This window comes from Leptonychotes weddellii, chromosome 12 (genome assembly GCF_054177405.1).
Source record: "Leptonychotes weddellii isolate Sample4059 chromosome 12, ASM5417740v2, whole genome shotgun sequence".
In the NCBI taxonomy this organism is placed as follows: domain Eukaryota; kingdom Metazoa; phylum Chordata; class Mammalia; order Carnivora; family Phocidae; genus Leptonychotes; species Leptonychotes weddellii.
Window position 1 is genome coordinate 60,440,567 of NC_138380.1, and position 12,627 is coordinate 60,453,193.

General features: G+C 41.4%; 1 protein-coding gene across 5 annotated transcripts; it reads right to left on the minus strand.

Moving 5' to 3' along the window:
• Positions 1-2,579: 2,579 nt before the first annotated feature.
• Positions 2,580-11,647, minus strand: TAC1 (tachykinin precursor 1). Of its 5 annotated transcripts, none has more exons than XM_006743634.3 (7): positions 11,291-11,647; positions 10,759-10,890; positions 9,603-9,699; positions 9,063-9,107; positions 8,562-8,585; positions 6,909-6,962; positions 2,580-3,161 (listed from the first exon to the last, which is right to left on the minus strand). In XM_006743634.3, exons 2-7 carry the CDS (start codon positions 10,879-10,881, stop codon positions 3,112-3,114), a joined length of 393 nt encoding a protein of 130 aa, XP_006743697.1. In that variant the 5' UTR covers positions 10,882-10,890; positions 11,291-11,647; the 3' UTR covers positions 2,580-3,111. The 5 variants fall into 5 exon arrangements, with proteins under 5 accessions (XP_006743697.1, XP_030895338.1, XP_006743699.1 ...); XM_031039478.1 differs by lacking the exon at positions 11,291-11,647 and adding an exon at positions 11,140-11,278; XM_006743636.3 differs by lacking the exon at positions 6,909-6,962.
• Between the last annotated feature and the right edge of the window lie 980 nt (positions 11,648-12,627).

Consider the following 12,627-nt stretch of genomic DNA (forward strand, 5'->3'; position numbering starts at 1 on the left):
ACTACCCTGTGTTGATTCTGTCCTCCTACTGAAGACAACACCTGCCAGGTGGTCCTCTGCACACAGAGACCCTCATGTCCTCATCTTGGTCCTTCAGGCCTGGGGCAGCAGTGGCTCCCAGGGGTGCCAGGCTGGAGACCCACATCCCATTGCTGGCTTCTCTACAACTTGCCTACATCTTTGTAATTAGTCCCTTTATTCACTTCTCCTCAGATTACTTAGCTGGAGTGTCATTTGTTTCTGCCCTCGTCCCGGACCCAAACAAAGCCAAAAGAGAAAACAGAGAAAAAGCCAAAGCAATATAAAGTAGTTGGGTAACTATTTAGATTCATCTTCTTGCTTTTTCAGAACAGAATAAAATACTTAAGAAAGAATAAAGGTGAAGAAAGCTTATTTTTGTTAAAGGGACCATGCTACAGAGGGAGAGTAATAGTAACGTTTTCATGAGCACACACGTAGCACAGGAGTTCCTCTCCCTTTCCTTATTGATGCTGTTGCTGGGTTTTTGGGCCTGGAGGGCAAGCAGGCATGAATGCAGTCCCCCTGATACAGGACTTTATGCAGCACTCTGGGCTCATGCTGCAGAGATTTATAGAATCTCAGAGACAGTAGGGGCCACAGGGACTGTCTAGTGAGCAATGCACAGCACAGAGCATAGCCGTTTGTGATACAACCCTAGATTTAATTTGGGTAGTGGCTATATAAAAACCACCCCATGCTGCTGCTTCTTCCGTGCACCTATTAAAAAATATTTCCGTTGCTAAAAAACAGTGCTAATTTTCTCACTGGCATTTGGGAGAGTAGCTAGCAATGGCAACAGGTAACATTCACTGAATATTTGCTGTGTGCCAGAGACCGAGCTCCAAGCTTTACAGGTATCCTGTTCCGCAACCCTCAGCTAAGCTCTGTAGTGGATACTGTCCAGTATGCATGGTAGTGCATAGTATTAATCCAGTTTTAGGGATGAGGATAATAAGGCAGAAAGAAGTTAAAGGACTTGCCCTTCATCACACGGCCTCAAGTGATGGAGTCAGGATTCAAACCCATGCAGCTGGACTCTGAACCCCACACTCATCCATTACATTGTTTCTTCTTGTTATGACATCTATGCAGAAATATATATGTATATATACTGCAGGAATATTGCTTTGTGCCTAACAATATACCATATATGCACACGTCACGTCACTAAACACGTAATGCCATTTTAAATGATGGCAAAATATTCAATTGTATCAGTATGCCAGTTTGCTTAATCAATCTCATTGTTAGATATTAATTTGTTCTGCTATTTCCCCTTATAATCACTTTCTAATACTGACTCCTCTCACATTCTCACATTAGAACCTCTGACCCTGATTTATGAATTTATATAATTTATAAATTGCAATTATTATTCTTAAATAGAGTATTAAACATTACTATTAGAGAGTGGGGCTCTAGATGACTCTGACCTCCATTTTGCTTATCATTTATATTTTGAAATATTTCAATGTATTGTGTAATAAGGAAATGAGATTGTTAGAGGTTTTTTTCTTTAAAGTTTATTTATTTAAGTAATCTCTACACCCAACGTGGGGCTCAACCTCACAACCCCAAGACCAAGAGTCGCTTACTCTTCCAACTGAGCCAGCCAGGCAGCCTTGTTAGAGTTTTTTTAAAAAGAAAATTTTTATTTAAAAATATAAAGTTTAAAATATGCTTTAGCTCTTCTGTCCCACAATGAGTTTAACCATTGATCAACAATATTGATCAAACTATTGATCAACAATAGTCACCAATCCAGGCTAAGGTCATGGAGTTTTAGTCTGTCTTCAAGTGGTCTTTATACCACTTGTCAATCTTCCACACCCTCTATGTAATCCAAAAACAGTTCCAAGGACACTTACCAATCCTTCCCCTTAAACAAATACACGACAGCCTCCCCTTGATTGTTCTGTATTTATTCCTGATGCACATGCTTCAGCTGGAGAGTGTAATGGGTGTTAGCAATTCACAGGCCTCCTTAGAAATGCTAGAAAAGTGCTCTTGTCTTCATTATGGGGGTGATGCCCTATTATCAATCAACCCCCATCTTTCTGCATCATCTTTTGCAATTTGGTGTCTTAATTCTAGTGTGAATAACACACTGGTACATTTATACCTGGGCTCTAAGCAGGGCTTAAATGGTAGTGTGCTGATGTTTTATCCAACAAGGAAATAACCAGTGGAATGCATCTCTAAGACAGATTATTATCCTATTTGTAAAAGGAAATCATGGGCATGCATCAACAGAACTTATCCTCTACTCTTTGGATTCCAAAATGTAATCGTTTTCCTCATGGATGATCTTGTGCCAAATGACTGACCTCTGCCCCCCCCAAAAAAGTGCATGCGTGTGTGTGTGTGTGTGTGTGTGTAAGAGAGAGAGAGAGAGAGGAACTGAGATTACACTGTAGTCATTTACCTTAAGAAAGAAATTTAGTAGCTTTATGTTTCACTATTGAGCAGCCAAAACAGCTTTGAACATATTTCATCTACTAAAAGAACGTGTGCTGGTGTGACATAAATATTAATGAAAGAATAAAACCCAATTCTCAAGATATTTTTTCTTTTATTTAAAATGTTAACTATCACAACACATTATACAATGAAATGAAGACCGTAGAATCACGTGAAAACTTGTAAAACATCTCTATTTAAGTCACAACACATGACACATGCTGCAGGGACACACTTTGATACCAAATCTTAGCACATTTCCACCATGAAAACAGAGGAAGCACAAGCCTGTCTGTGAGATCCCTCTCCTTCATCAGTGGCTGACATGACTGCTTCCAGGAAACCAAGATGATTTCTTTCTTTGAAGAACATATTTCAGTTTCACTGAACACTGTGCTTTGTTGAGAAATGCCCACTGATTTCTACATCTGAGGGGGTCACATTAGAATTATAACACACTTTCACAGCACGTATTGGCACAATATGAAAAATAAACAGTTTTTTTTTTTTAGCTTTCCACTCAAAACAATGATTATTAAATAAATAATTATTCCTCATGGTGCAGGTCTCATGTTACCTTTCATTGGCCACTGACACACATGAAGCTCAATAAATTACACATGAGGGGGTTTATTTGCGTCTTCGTTCATAATTCTGCACCGCGCTCCTTTCATAAGCCACTGAGAACAAAGAAAAGGCAGAGGGTTTTTTTAAGAGGATTCACCGAGAGCGTTAAATAAACTTCAAGACACACTATAATTTATTAAAAACTCATTAATGACTTTCCCCTCTCCATTGAAGTATTTCTAAGAGCTTTCTTTGCACATCCTCCAATCTTGCCTCCATCTCTGTCCCGACTGGAAGTGATCTAACCACAGAATCCTTGGTTACTCAGGCCATCTGCCATTTACTTGGTGCCCCCAAAGCGTAGTTCCACAATCTACTGCAGTGGTCATTCTCCACAACTTTCTCAAGCACGGTGATTTATATAAAGGATAATGCCTGAAGTATAGAGTAGGAATAGTAGTAGGATGAAAGCAAAATGTGAGACTTTTATTCTAGGACAGAGTCAACAGACTACAGGCCATGGGCCAAATCCAGCCCACCACCTTTTCTTGAAAAGAATGTTTTATTGGAACGTGGCCATACCCACTCATTTATGTATTGTCTATGGCTACTTTAGCATTAACATGACGGATCGGAGTGGTTGCTCCCGAGACGGCACAGCTCACAAAATCCAAAATATTTGTTATCTGGCTCTTTACAGAAAGGGTTGGCTGGTTCCTGTTACAGGAGTACACTGAATGGTGTAGAGGTCTCCTCCTGTTTTGGGGATACCTCCCAATGAGGGATTGTCCTTGAAACTAAAAACATCGTTGTCAGTGGGTAGGGCAATTGTGCCATCCACGTATAACAGTATAACTTACCTCCCAGCACCCTAATGGCCTGTGGAAGATTAATCACTGCCTCCAAAAGTATTTAACATAGACTTAGCAAGTAATTTAAGTACTTTGACTATCCGGACTAAAAAAAAAAAAAAAAAAAAGGGGGCGCCTGGGTGGCTCAGTTGGTTGAGCGACTGCCTTCGGCTCGGGTCATGATCCCAGGGTCCTGGGATCGAGTCCCGCATCGGGCTCCCGGCTCAGCGGGAAGCCTGCTTCTCCCTCTCCCACTCCCCCTGCTTGTGTTCCTGCTCTCGCTGTCTCTGTCTCTGTCAAATAAATAAATAAAATCTTTAAAAAAAATAAAAAATAAAAAAAAGCCGAAATTATGATGATATGATATGATATGATGATATGATATGCAATTTCGAAGAGGTCTGTAACCACAAAAGGGCAAGGATCAGACTGTTGCGATCAGACTACTAAAGTATATTATTCATCATTTTAGTTAATTTATATACTTAGATTTACATTTTAGTGAAACTATGCTGCTTTTTAAAATTCATATGTCCTGTATAAAATACTGAATTTAAACAAAAACAATAGGAAGAACTGTGGAAGTTAGGTAGGAATTATAGATGCCACTTTAAACAATTTTTTCAGTGAGAAAGATCTGTTAAGAGAGGAGGTAGGTGAGGGCTGTAGGGTGATCACTCTCCCATTTCCCTACTGAGCAGATGCCCAGTTAGCATCCAACACTAGGTTCATGATAAGCTGAATGCTTTATGCCAATCACGTATGTGCTTCCAGGGCGGACCAGTCTGAACTCCAAGCCGGGCAGTTCTCAAGGAAGGAAACAGTCCATTTCTCATCCTGCTTTGTTTGTATTAGGAGGAGGACTGACTAGCACGAGTTCCGTTCCTGACAAGCTTTAGGTAACATGATTCTGTTCCTCAGAGAAGTAAGGTGAATGCTAATGTAAAGTAACCAAAGACGGATTCGTGTTAGCTGGAACAGAATATCCTCTTCACGGGAAGCAAAGTTTTGTATCTGGTTCTTGAACCCTCTGAAACTGTATGTAGATTTTTATGTTTATAAGCTAATGAGGATTTCTCCACAAAGCAGGTTTCTACATTTCTCAGACTGTCATAGGAGTCTGTGACCACAAAAGGTTAAGAATCAGATGGCTGTAGGACACAGCCTACAGATAAATTCAGCTACAAATAAATTCTTGGATTTATTTATTGCAATTAGATTTTTTTTTTACCATAAGTACTCATTTTAAATTTATCATTCCTTTTTAGTACTTTGAAAACTATGCCTTAGAAAGAAAATAACAGATTTGAGATACTGTCTATTTTCAGTCATGGTTTTATACATACCAGAATTTAACACATACCAGGACACAATCATAACCTTGCCTCAATTGATCATATGAAAAGATCCCTGATTGAATGTACATACATTTTTGCCTGTTTCTTCCTTTTATATTTTCTTAAAATGGAGGAGTGAAGATTTAGTCATAAATTGATCCTGACTCATTATAGTGATTCTATTGATCTTGACTCATTATAGTGATTCAATTTACCTATAATTACATTATTACTTTGCACACATTTAATAACATTTAATCTGTAGAAATCACAGTATCCATATTATTTGTAAAGTTAGCTATGTTCTGAAATCTGTGTCAGTTCTGGCAATAAAAAGTTGATGACTAATATAGTTATCAAGAAGACCACAGTTACAGAAGGGATAGCGCACACTTTTGCTACAAGTAAAGCCAGTGTGGTTGAAATTTACATTCCATTTCCAAAAGCTGGAGGATAATATATATTAATAAAATAATTTAAAGTTTTTCATGAGGCACACTGGTAACTTCTTTAAAATTTAAACTTGAAAAAAAAAAAATTTATACTTGAGCGGCCCCCGAATTACTGAAAAAGAAATACAAGCATAGTGTCTAAATTTGGAAGGTAGAGAACCAATGGTAGGATACATCATTTTTTGCATGAATTTTCCAGATAATTAAGCCAGGGACTGCTTAGTTACAGATTTTCTAGAAACCTGAAATATCCTAAACAGATAAGGCAGCTGGTTACTTTCTAATTAATTACTTCATTAATACTATAATTCTATTTTCACTAAAGGTAAAATAAAAGGAGTTTGAATAGCTTTCCTAAGGAACCTAAGCTAATTACTATAAAAGACTGAATGTGCTTTACAAAAAAATCAGTCTCTGTGAAAATGATATAGGGGTTATTTAACCTTGAAAACGGTACGATGAATGGGTTTTTGGATATAGGTATGTGGCATTTTTACACAGACGATGGGAACTACAGAGAGGAAAGGAAATAGGCAGGCTTTATGTCAAGAGAAAGACTTGTTGGGGATTAAGATGGGTTAGGAGGATTGTGGCACCCCTTCCCTGTGAGGGTTTACAGCCAGAACTGATTATAATTCCCCAGGATGACTTGATCGTGCTCCTTTTCAAAAGCACTGGAATGGACTGTGTTTTTCCCATACTCTCAAACATCCATCAGGATATTTCGAGTTTGAGCTTTTATAACTTCATAAAGTATAAATGGATTTGTTTGTTTTCTTTATTTGTTTACTTTTGTGCTGGAAGACTGCCAGATGTAATGTCATATAAGCCTTTTGAATGACCTCGGTAGTAAGTGAAAATTGGTCTTATTTCCCACATAACCTTTCACCGCTTAGTTCAGTCAAGTTCAGTGTGGCTTATGTAACAAATATAAGGGAACAAGTACTAGACTAGCCCAAGGATTCAGGTTAGGTAATGATTAAATGGGGCAGACACTGGTAAGGCTGGTAGTCTGAGAAAGAAAGATGCATCCTAGGTGAGATTAGCTTAATCAGCTACAAATAAATTCTTGGATTTATTTATTGCAATTAGATTTTTTTTTCACCATAAGTACTCATTTTAAATTTATCATTCCTTTTCAGTACTTTGAAAACTATGCCTTAGAAAGAAAATAATAGATTTAAGTTACTGTCTATTTTCAGTCATAGTTTTATACATACCAGAATTTAAAGCTCTTTTGCCCATTAGTCCAACAAAGGAATCTGTTTTATGCCCTGGAAAAATACATTTAGGGGTATTTTAATATGTATGTCTTTGAGGAAATAAACTGTTATAACTAGTACCGAAGAAAAGCAAGCTTTAGAATATATGCCTATATAATAAATATATAACCATTTCAAGTTTTGGTGAGCCTGAAGAAATGAAGATTTCTAATAAGTCTTACAAATGACATTAAAACAATACAATCAATGAAAGCACTTTTCTTAATTCTATATCTAATTATTAGCAAGTATACTTTATGTATATTACAGTTTACCTGTTTATATACAATGTTTTAAATATTGCTGCTATTTAAGCTAGTTTTGGTTTTTAGGGAGTCAATTTCACAGTCGTGACAGAAATATCCAACTGTATGTCCTTGTGTTACTATGTTGTATTTCTCAGGAACTGAACCTTAGTTAAGTCAGATCCCTGCACCTGATGATTATAAACTTCTAAAAGGTCACTATTTTTATTTTATTGGATTTTTAAAAATACTTTTGGAAAAGTGTGTTAATTTTGACATTAATAGAGTGCATTTACTTTCATTACACAGAATTTTGCTATATATAATTCTCTTGAAAGTCAAATCTTTAGAACTTAAATATGAATAAGATTTATTTATTTTCAAAGATGAAGCCTTATGAAAAAGGTTACTATTTCAACTCTAGTGGGGAAAGGTCTCTTGCTTTATACTGTATTATTTGAGAATAAGACTGCTATTTTAATGTGACCTTCTCTGCCAACCAGTGAACCAAAATCCAAGTGGAGGTGTGGGTGGATCCTGGGGTAAATGCATCTGATTGAGATGGACCCATGGGACTTCCCGTCAATTCGAGTTCCATTAACTGGGAAACCGGGATCAAATGAATGTCAAGTGTCATAACTCGGCCATCTCTACTGCCCTAAGAAATGTTTCATTGTACTTTGATAGATTGAGGGTCCCTATTCAATTATGGGACCAAAAAACTGCATTTCTGTCTTTATCTTTACTATGGATTCTCTGCTCTTTCACTCAATCTCCTTAATTGGCTGCTGGATTACCCTAATACATGGTATCGTCAAGAGATCCAGCATACTGAAATGTTAAGAGATACCTATAAAAGCTTTGTTTTTGTTTTGTTTTGTTTTGTTTTTGTTTTTGCAGTGGAAGCATTGGGGGGTAGGAGAGGGTGAGGGGTGAATAGGGAGAGGAATCTGTGGTGGATTTTTACCCCAGGACTGAAATTCTTATCCATAACTAACAATGTATAGGAGTTAAAGGATTTCTTCTGGCGCTCTCTCTTTTCTTTCTCTTTTTTTTTTTTAGCAGCTTAAAACGACAACAAATATTTATTATCTCACAGTTTCTGTGGGTCAGGAATTCACCAACAATTTAGCTAGGAGTTAAAGGATTTTTAACATAATGCATCATTTTGGTAAGCATCTAGGTCTAAAAAACAGAGCTGTAAAAAATCATGCTCTGGATGTAATTAATATGAGTCTCCTCCATTCTTATACTGTCTTAATTAAAAGTATTAGGCCCTAAGTTATAACAGAAAATAAGATATAAAATGAAGATCAATCTAATTTATGTTTGCATTTGGTAAATGTCAAAATAATTTGAAACTTACTTTTATGAGAGATCTGGCCATGTCCTAGAAGAAAGAAAGAGAAAGTTAGCAAAGGCAATAGATTTATTTTAAAGATGCTACCTTATATTTTCAGAAGAGAATTATAAGTTGATTTTTAAAACATATAACATTTCCCATTCATGTACTATCATGAGGAATATAGTAGAACCATAAATGCTAACCAAATTATTAATGATAAAAACAAAATAGCAACCAAAAGGAATATTTTTAAGTGCTTTCTATGGGCCACAGATTCAAACCCAGGACTATGAGACCCCTAAGGCCTAACAATAACTGTTAGGCCACACCACCTGTTTTCTTATAAGAAACACATCTCCAAGCTGGACCACCATTTGACACTCAGGAGAGAGGGATACAAATCTCTACTTTTACTAAACAGGCATTATCAAGAATCTGTATTTGAGCCCATAAAAAATTTTTCTTCACTTTTCCTACATATGCGTTCACAATAGTAAAATAAAGATTTATAGAAATGTTTACCATAAAGAGCCTTTAACAGGGCCACTTGTTTTTCAATTGAGGAATCTGACAAAAGATGAATTGGCATTAACTGTTTACACGTTCCGCTGATGGTGTGATAAATGCAAGGAAATTGAGTATTTCTATCATGAGACATTAGGGAGCTAAATCTAATCTAACGCCAAGGGTCTAAAATCGGTTTCCACAGGCACTTAGACCATTCTGAGTACTACCCCCTGGAGGCCCCGCGCCTTCCCCCTTTGTCAGTTTGGATCTTCAGTCAAAGGAGAACTCAGCTAGTAAGGCTGCTTCCTGTTCTTGATTGGGGTCACTCTAATTGTGTGGGGGGCACGCGCCGCAACGGATCTCGCTCTCCCTCCGAAGGCATGTGCGTGTGTTAGTGGGGTGAGGGCCAGAGTCGCTCCCCGGGGATATATTCCATTTTAGGATGGAAATTTCTACTCAAAGAGCAAGAGAGACTGGGTGCTCTGAGAAGCAGTGAGCGAGGAGACCGGGCAGGTTGCTCAGAGAGACAGAGAGAGGGATGGCTGCCCATCTCACCAGCATCCCGTTTGCCCATTAATCCGAAGAACTGCTGAGGCTTGGGTCTCCGGGCGATTCTCTGCAGAAGATGCTCAAAGGGCTCGGGCAGCTCCTCCTGGGGGACAGACGCACAGACAAACGGGCGTGTAGGCAACAAGCGCGCGGCGCCGGGAAACCCGAGTCATTCCAATGGTGAGCGCCAGCCCTGGGCGAAGCTCGGAGGCGGGCGGTGGCGGCGCCAGGGCCGGAAAACCCGAAAACCCGCCCCGCAGGAAGGCGAGAGAAGGCCGGGTTTCCCCACGCGAGGGCTGAGTGGGGTCCCAGCCCGGGAGCTCTCTTCCTCCACCCCTCCCGGCAGAACTCGTGTCCGCGAGCCCCGCTCTCGCGGGCTAGCCGGAGGCGCGGCGTCCCCCAGCCCCGCGCGTTATCCGCTCTTTGCAGAGCCTGGGGACCCCCGCCCCACTCGTCTGCCGCGCCGCCACCTGACTTGCTCTTGATTCTGGCGCGGGCTTTGGAGACACCTGGCCGCCCTAAATGCGCACAGGTGTGTGTCGCGAGTGGGGAAGGAATGACAACGCTTTACTAAAGACCTGCACCGCGCCACTTTTACTGTTCCCTCGAGGCGCGCTCCCTTGCACCAACAGCCTGCGAGCCTTGTAAAGGCAAACTTGCGGCTCGGTCCTCTGGTCGGTAAAATAAAAGTCAGGGCAGGAAGTTAGCTTCCCACCCACCTCGCCCCTCGAAGCCCCCAGCAGCTTGTCCTTTGTGCCCGCTTCTACCAGCGTCCGGCGCGCCCCCTTCTGCCCCTGCCCAGCGTTTCCAAATGCCTGGTCCTTGCAGCTCGACTGGAGTCCCCGAAATCCCCGTTACCCCGGGATGAAACCTTGTGAGGTTTCCAGCCTTGTGAGGACCCCGGGCTCATCAGGGAGGGCATCATTCCTCCAGGGAGTTCCCGAGACCCGACGGTGCAGCCCCCGGGGGGAAACTTGGATCGTGGGCACAAAATCTCGTGCGGGGACCCAGGGAATGGTGTTCCTTTACAACCCCACCCCCTCCCTGCGCCCCTCCACCGCCTCTGGTCGCGGTCGCGGAGCCTGCCAGGCTAACTAGAATGCGATCTTCAGGGAAGTGACAGCTCCCGAGGCCCGGAAGAACGGCTCCGGCTGGGTCTCACCTTGATCTGGTCGCTGTCGGACCAGTCGGACCAATAATTCAGATCATCGTTGGCTCCAATTTCTTCTGCAAACAGTTGAGTGGAGACGAGAAAAAAGACGGCCAATGCCACGAGGATTTTCATGTTGGATTTCTGGGAAGAACGGGGAAGAAGAGACCGAGGAGAGAAACATTGGGGATGGCTATCCAAGAGTTGGGACAGCATAATTTTTGGTCCCACAACGCAAGTCGGGGCCGATTGAACCAAGATAAAAACCCTAGGGGATAACAAGCCTAAAGCATACCTTGTACCTTTTAGGAAAGAAAACCATGCCCCCAAGCTTCTCACATCCCCTTCTCCCTGGATCCCAACTCCCTCAGCCCCCGATCCACCAATCCACACCTTCAAGCCGGGAGACTCTGTCGGTGGAAAACAAAGAGGGACGTTGGCACTTGGGATCCCCGTTCCTCGATGTCCCTCCGCTGTCCTCCCACTGTCCGCCGCCCCAGCTGCCAGCCGTCACCTCGGAGCGATGCGCGGGGCGGGCACTTACCGCGGAGAGCAGGCCGGCAGGGTTCGTCTGGCTGCTCCGAGCGCGCGCGGGGCGCTCGGCACTCTAGGTGGCCGCGGCGGTGGAGGAAGCAGATGCGGCGCGCTCTTTTGCCGGCTCGGTGCCGCGCGGTATTTATCCAAGGCTCGACGCGCCTCGAGGACCACGTGACACGCTCCCCACGCGACTTTCTGCTCAATATTTAATTAACCGCCTCTTCTCCTTTCGCTTGCGTCTGATTGAGAGTTTCCGAGACGGTAACCCGTCGGTGCCCAAAACATCTGGACCCAATTGGGTTCGAAATGACGCAATTTTAGGAAAATCAAGATCTCTCCATCCAATCCCGAGCGTCCAGTCTTCTTCCGTCTGCGGATCTGACGCCCCCTCCCCTCTCCTTCTTCGGAACGCGGTTCCATGACACCTGAAATTACTCATCAAAATTGAGCAAAGTGACTCATTCCTCGGACTTCCGCAACTTTTCGTCAGGATAAGCTGCACTTTTAAGGATGGCCAAATATCTTAAGGTATTAAGATACTGTCGTCGGAAATCATGCTAAGAAGAGCATTTCAATTGGGGGGGGAGAGGCTTTTTATTCCCCTTCTATTTCATCGGCAAAGTGTCTTAAGTGTTTCTTCTATGAGCAGAGCATCCTTCTCCCAAATCAGCTTCAATACTGGCGTTTCTCCAGCGTTACAAAAGGATTTTCAGTCCCATAGCATTTCAGACGATGGAAGCAGATTTATTTTACATTTTGGAGGAAGGAGAATTTAAACGTGGCAATACACGTAGCACTTTTTTTTTTTTTTTTTTTTTTACACGTAGCACTTTTATATCAGTGCCATTCTAGGGTATCTTTTGTTGCAAGCTAGCAAAATCCTCTTCCTTCGCACATCCAGGAGCAGGGGTTGGAAGAGGACGTGTTCGCTTCTCTCCTACCCTTTCTCGCTGAAGACTAAGAAAACGGCAAGGCAGTGTACAGGATCCTTCCTGGGTGTCATAAAGGACTCTACAGATCATTCATAGATTTCTCCTGTAAATGAAAATAAGTGTAGTGAAGATGCTAATTGGACGGTCATTGACAATAGGAAACTATTAGACAAATAGCATCTGTACAGAAATCAGAGCTTTCCATGAGCCCATGGTTTCACCTTGCAGACACATTTCTTTCATCTCTAAATGAATTAGATGACATATCTTGAGTGCAGTTGTTTTCTTCTCTTTACTAAGTAAGTACTATATTTTTCAATTAATTCTGATGTTTTTAGTATACTGCATAAAGGAAATAACTTTTTTTTTTTGCAATTCAGTTAAACCAGTAATTTTTTCCTCTAATATCTGC

What these genes read in the sequence shown, in the direction of transcription:
- TAC1 (XM_006743634.3), bottom strand. Translation starts at nt 10,881, where the DNA reads ATGAAAATCCTCGTGGCATTGGCCGTCTTTTTTCTCGTCTCCACTCAA. An exon ending in CCTGTTAAAGGCTCTTTATG is followed by an intron (nt 8,586 to 9,062) that starts GTAAACATTTCT and finishes TCTTTCTTCTAG; the next exon opens with GACATGGCCAGATCTCTCAT. An exon ending in TGGCCAGATCTCTCATAAAA is followed by an intron (nt 6,963 to 8,561) that starts GTAAGTTTCAAA and finishes GTATTTTTCCAG; the next exon opens with GGCATAAAACAGATTCCTTT.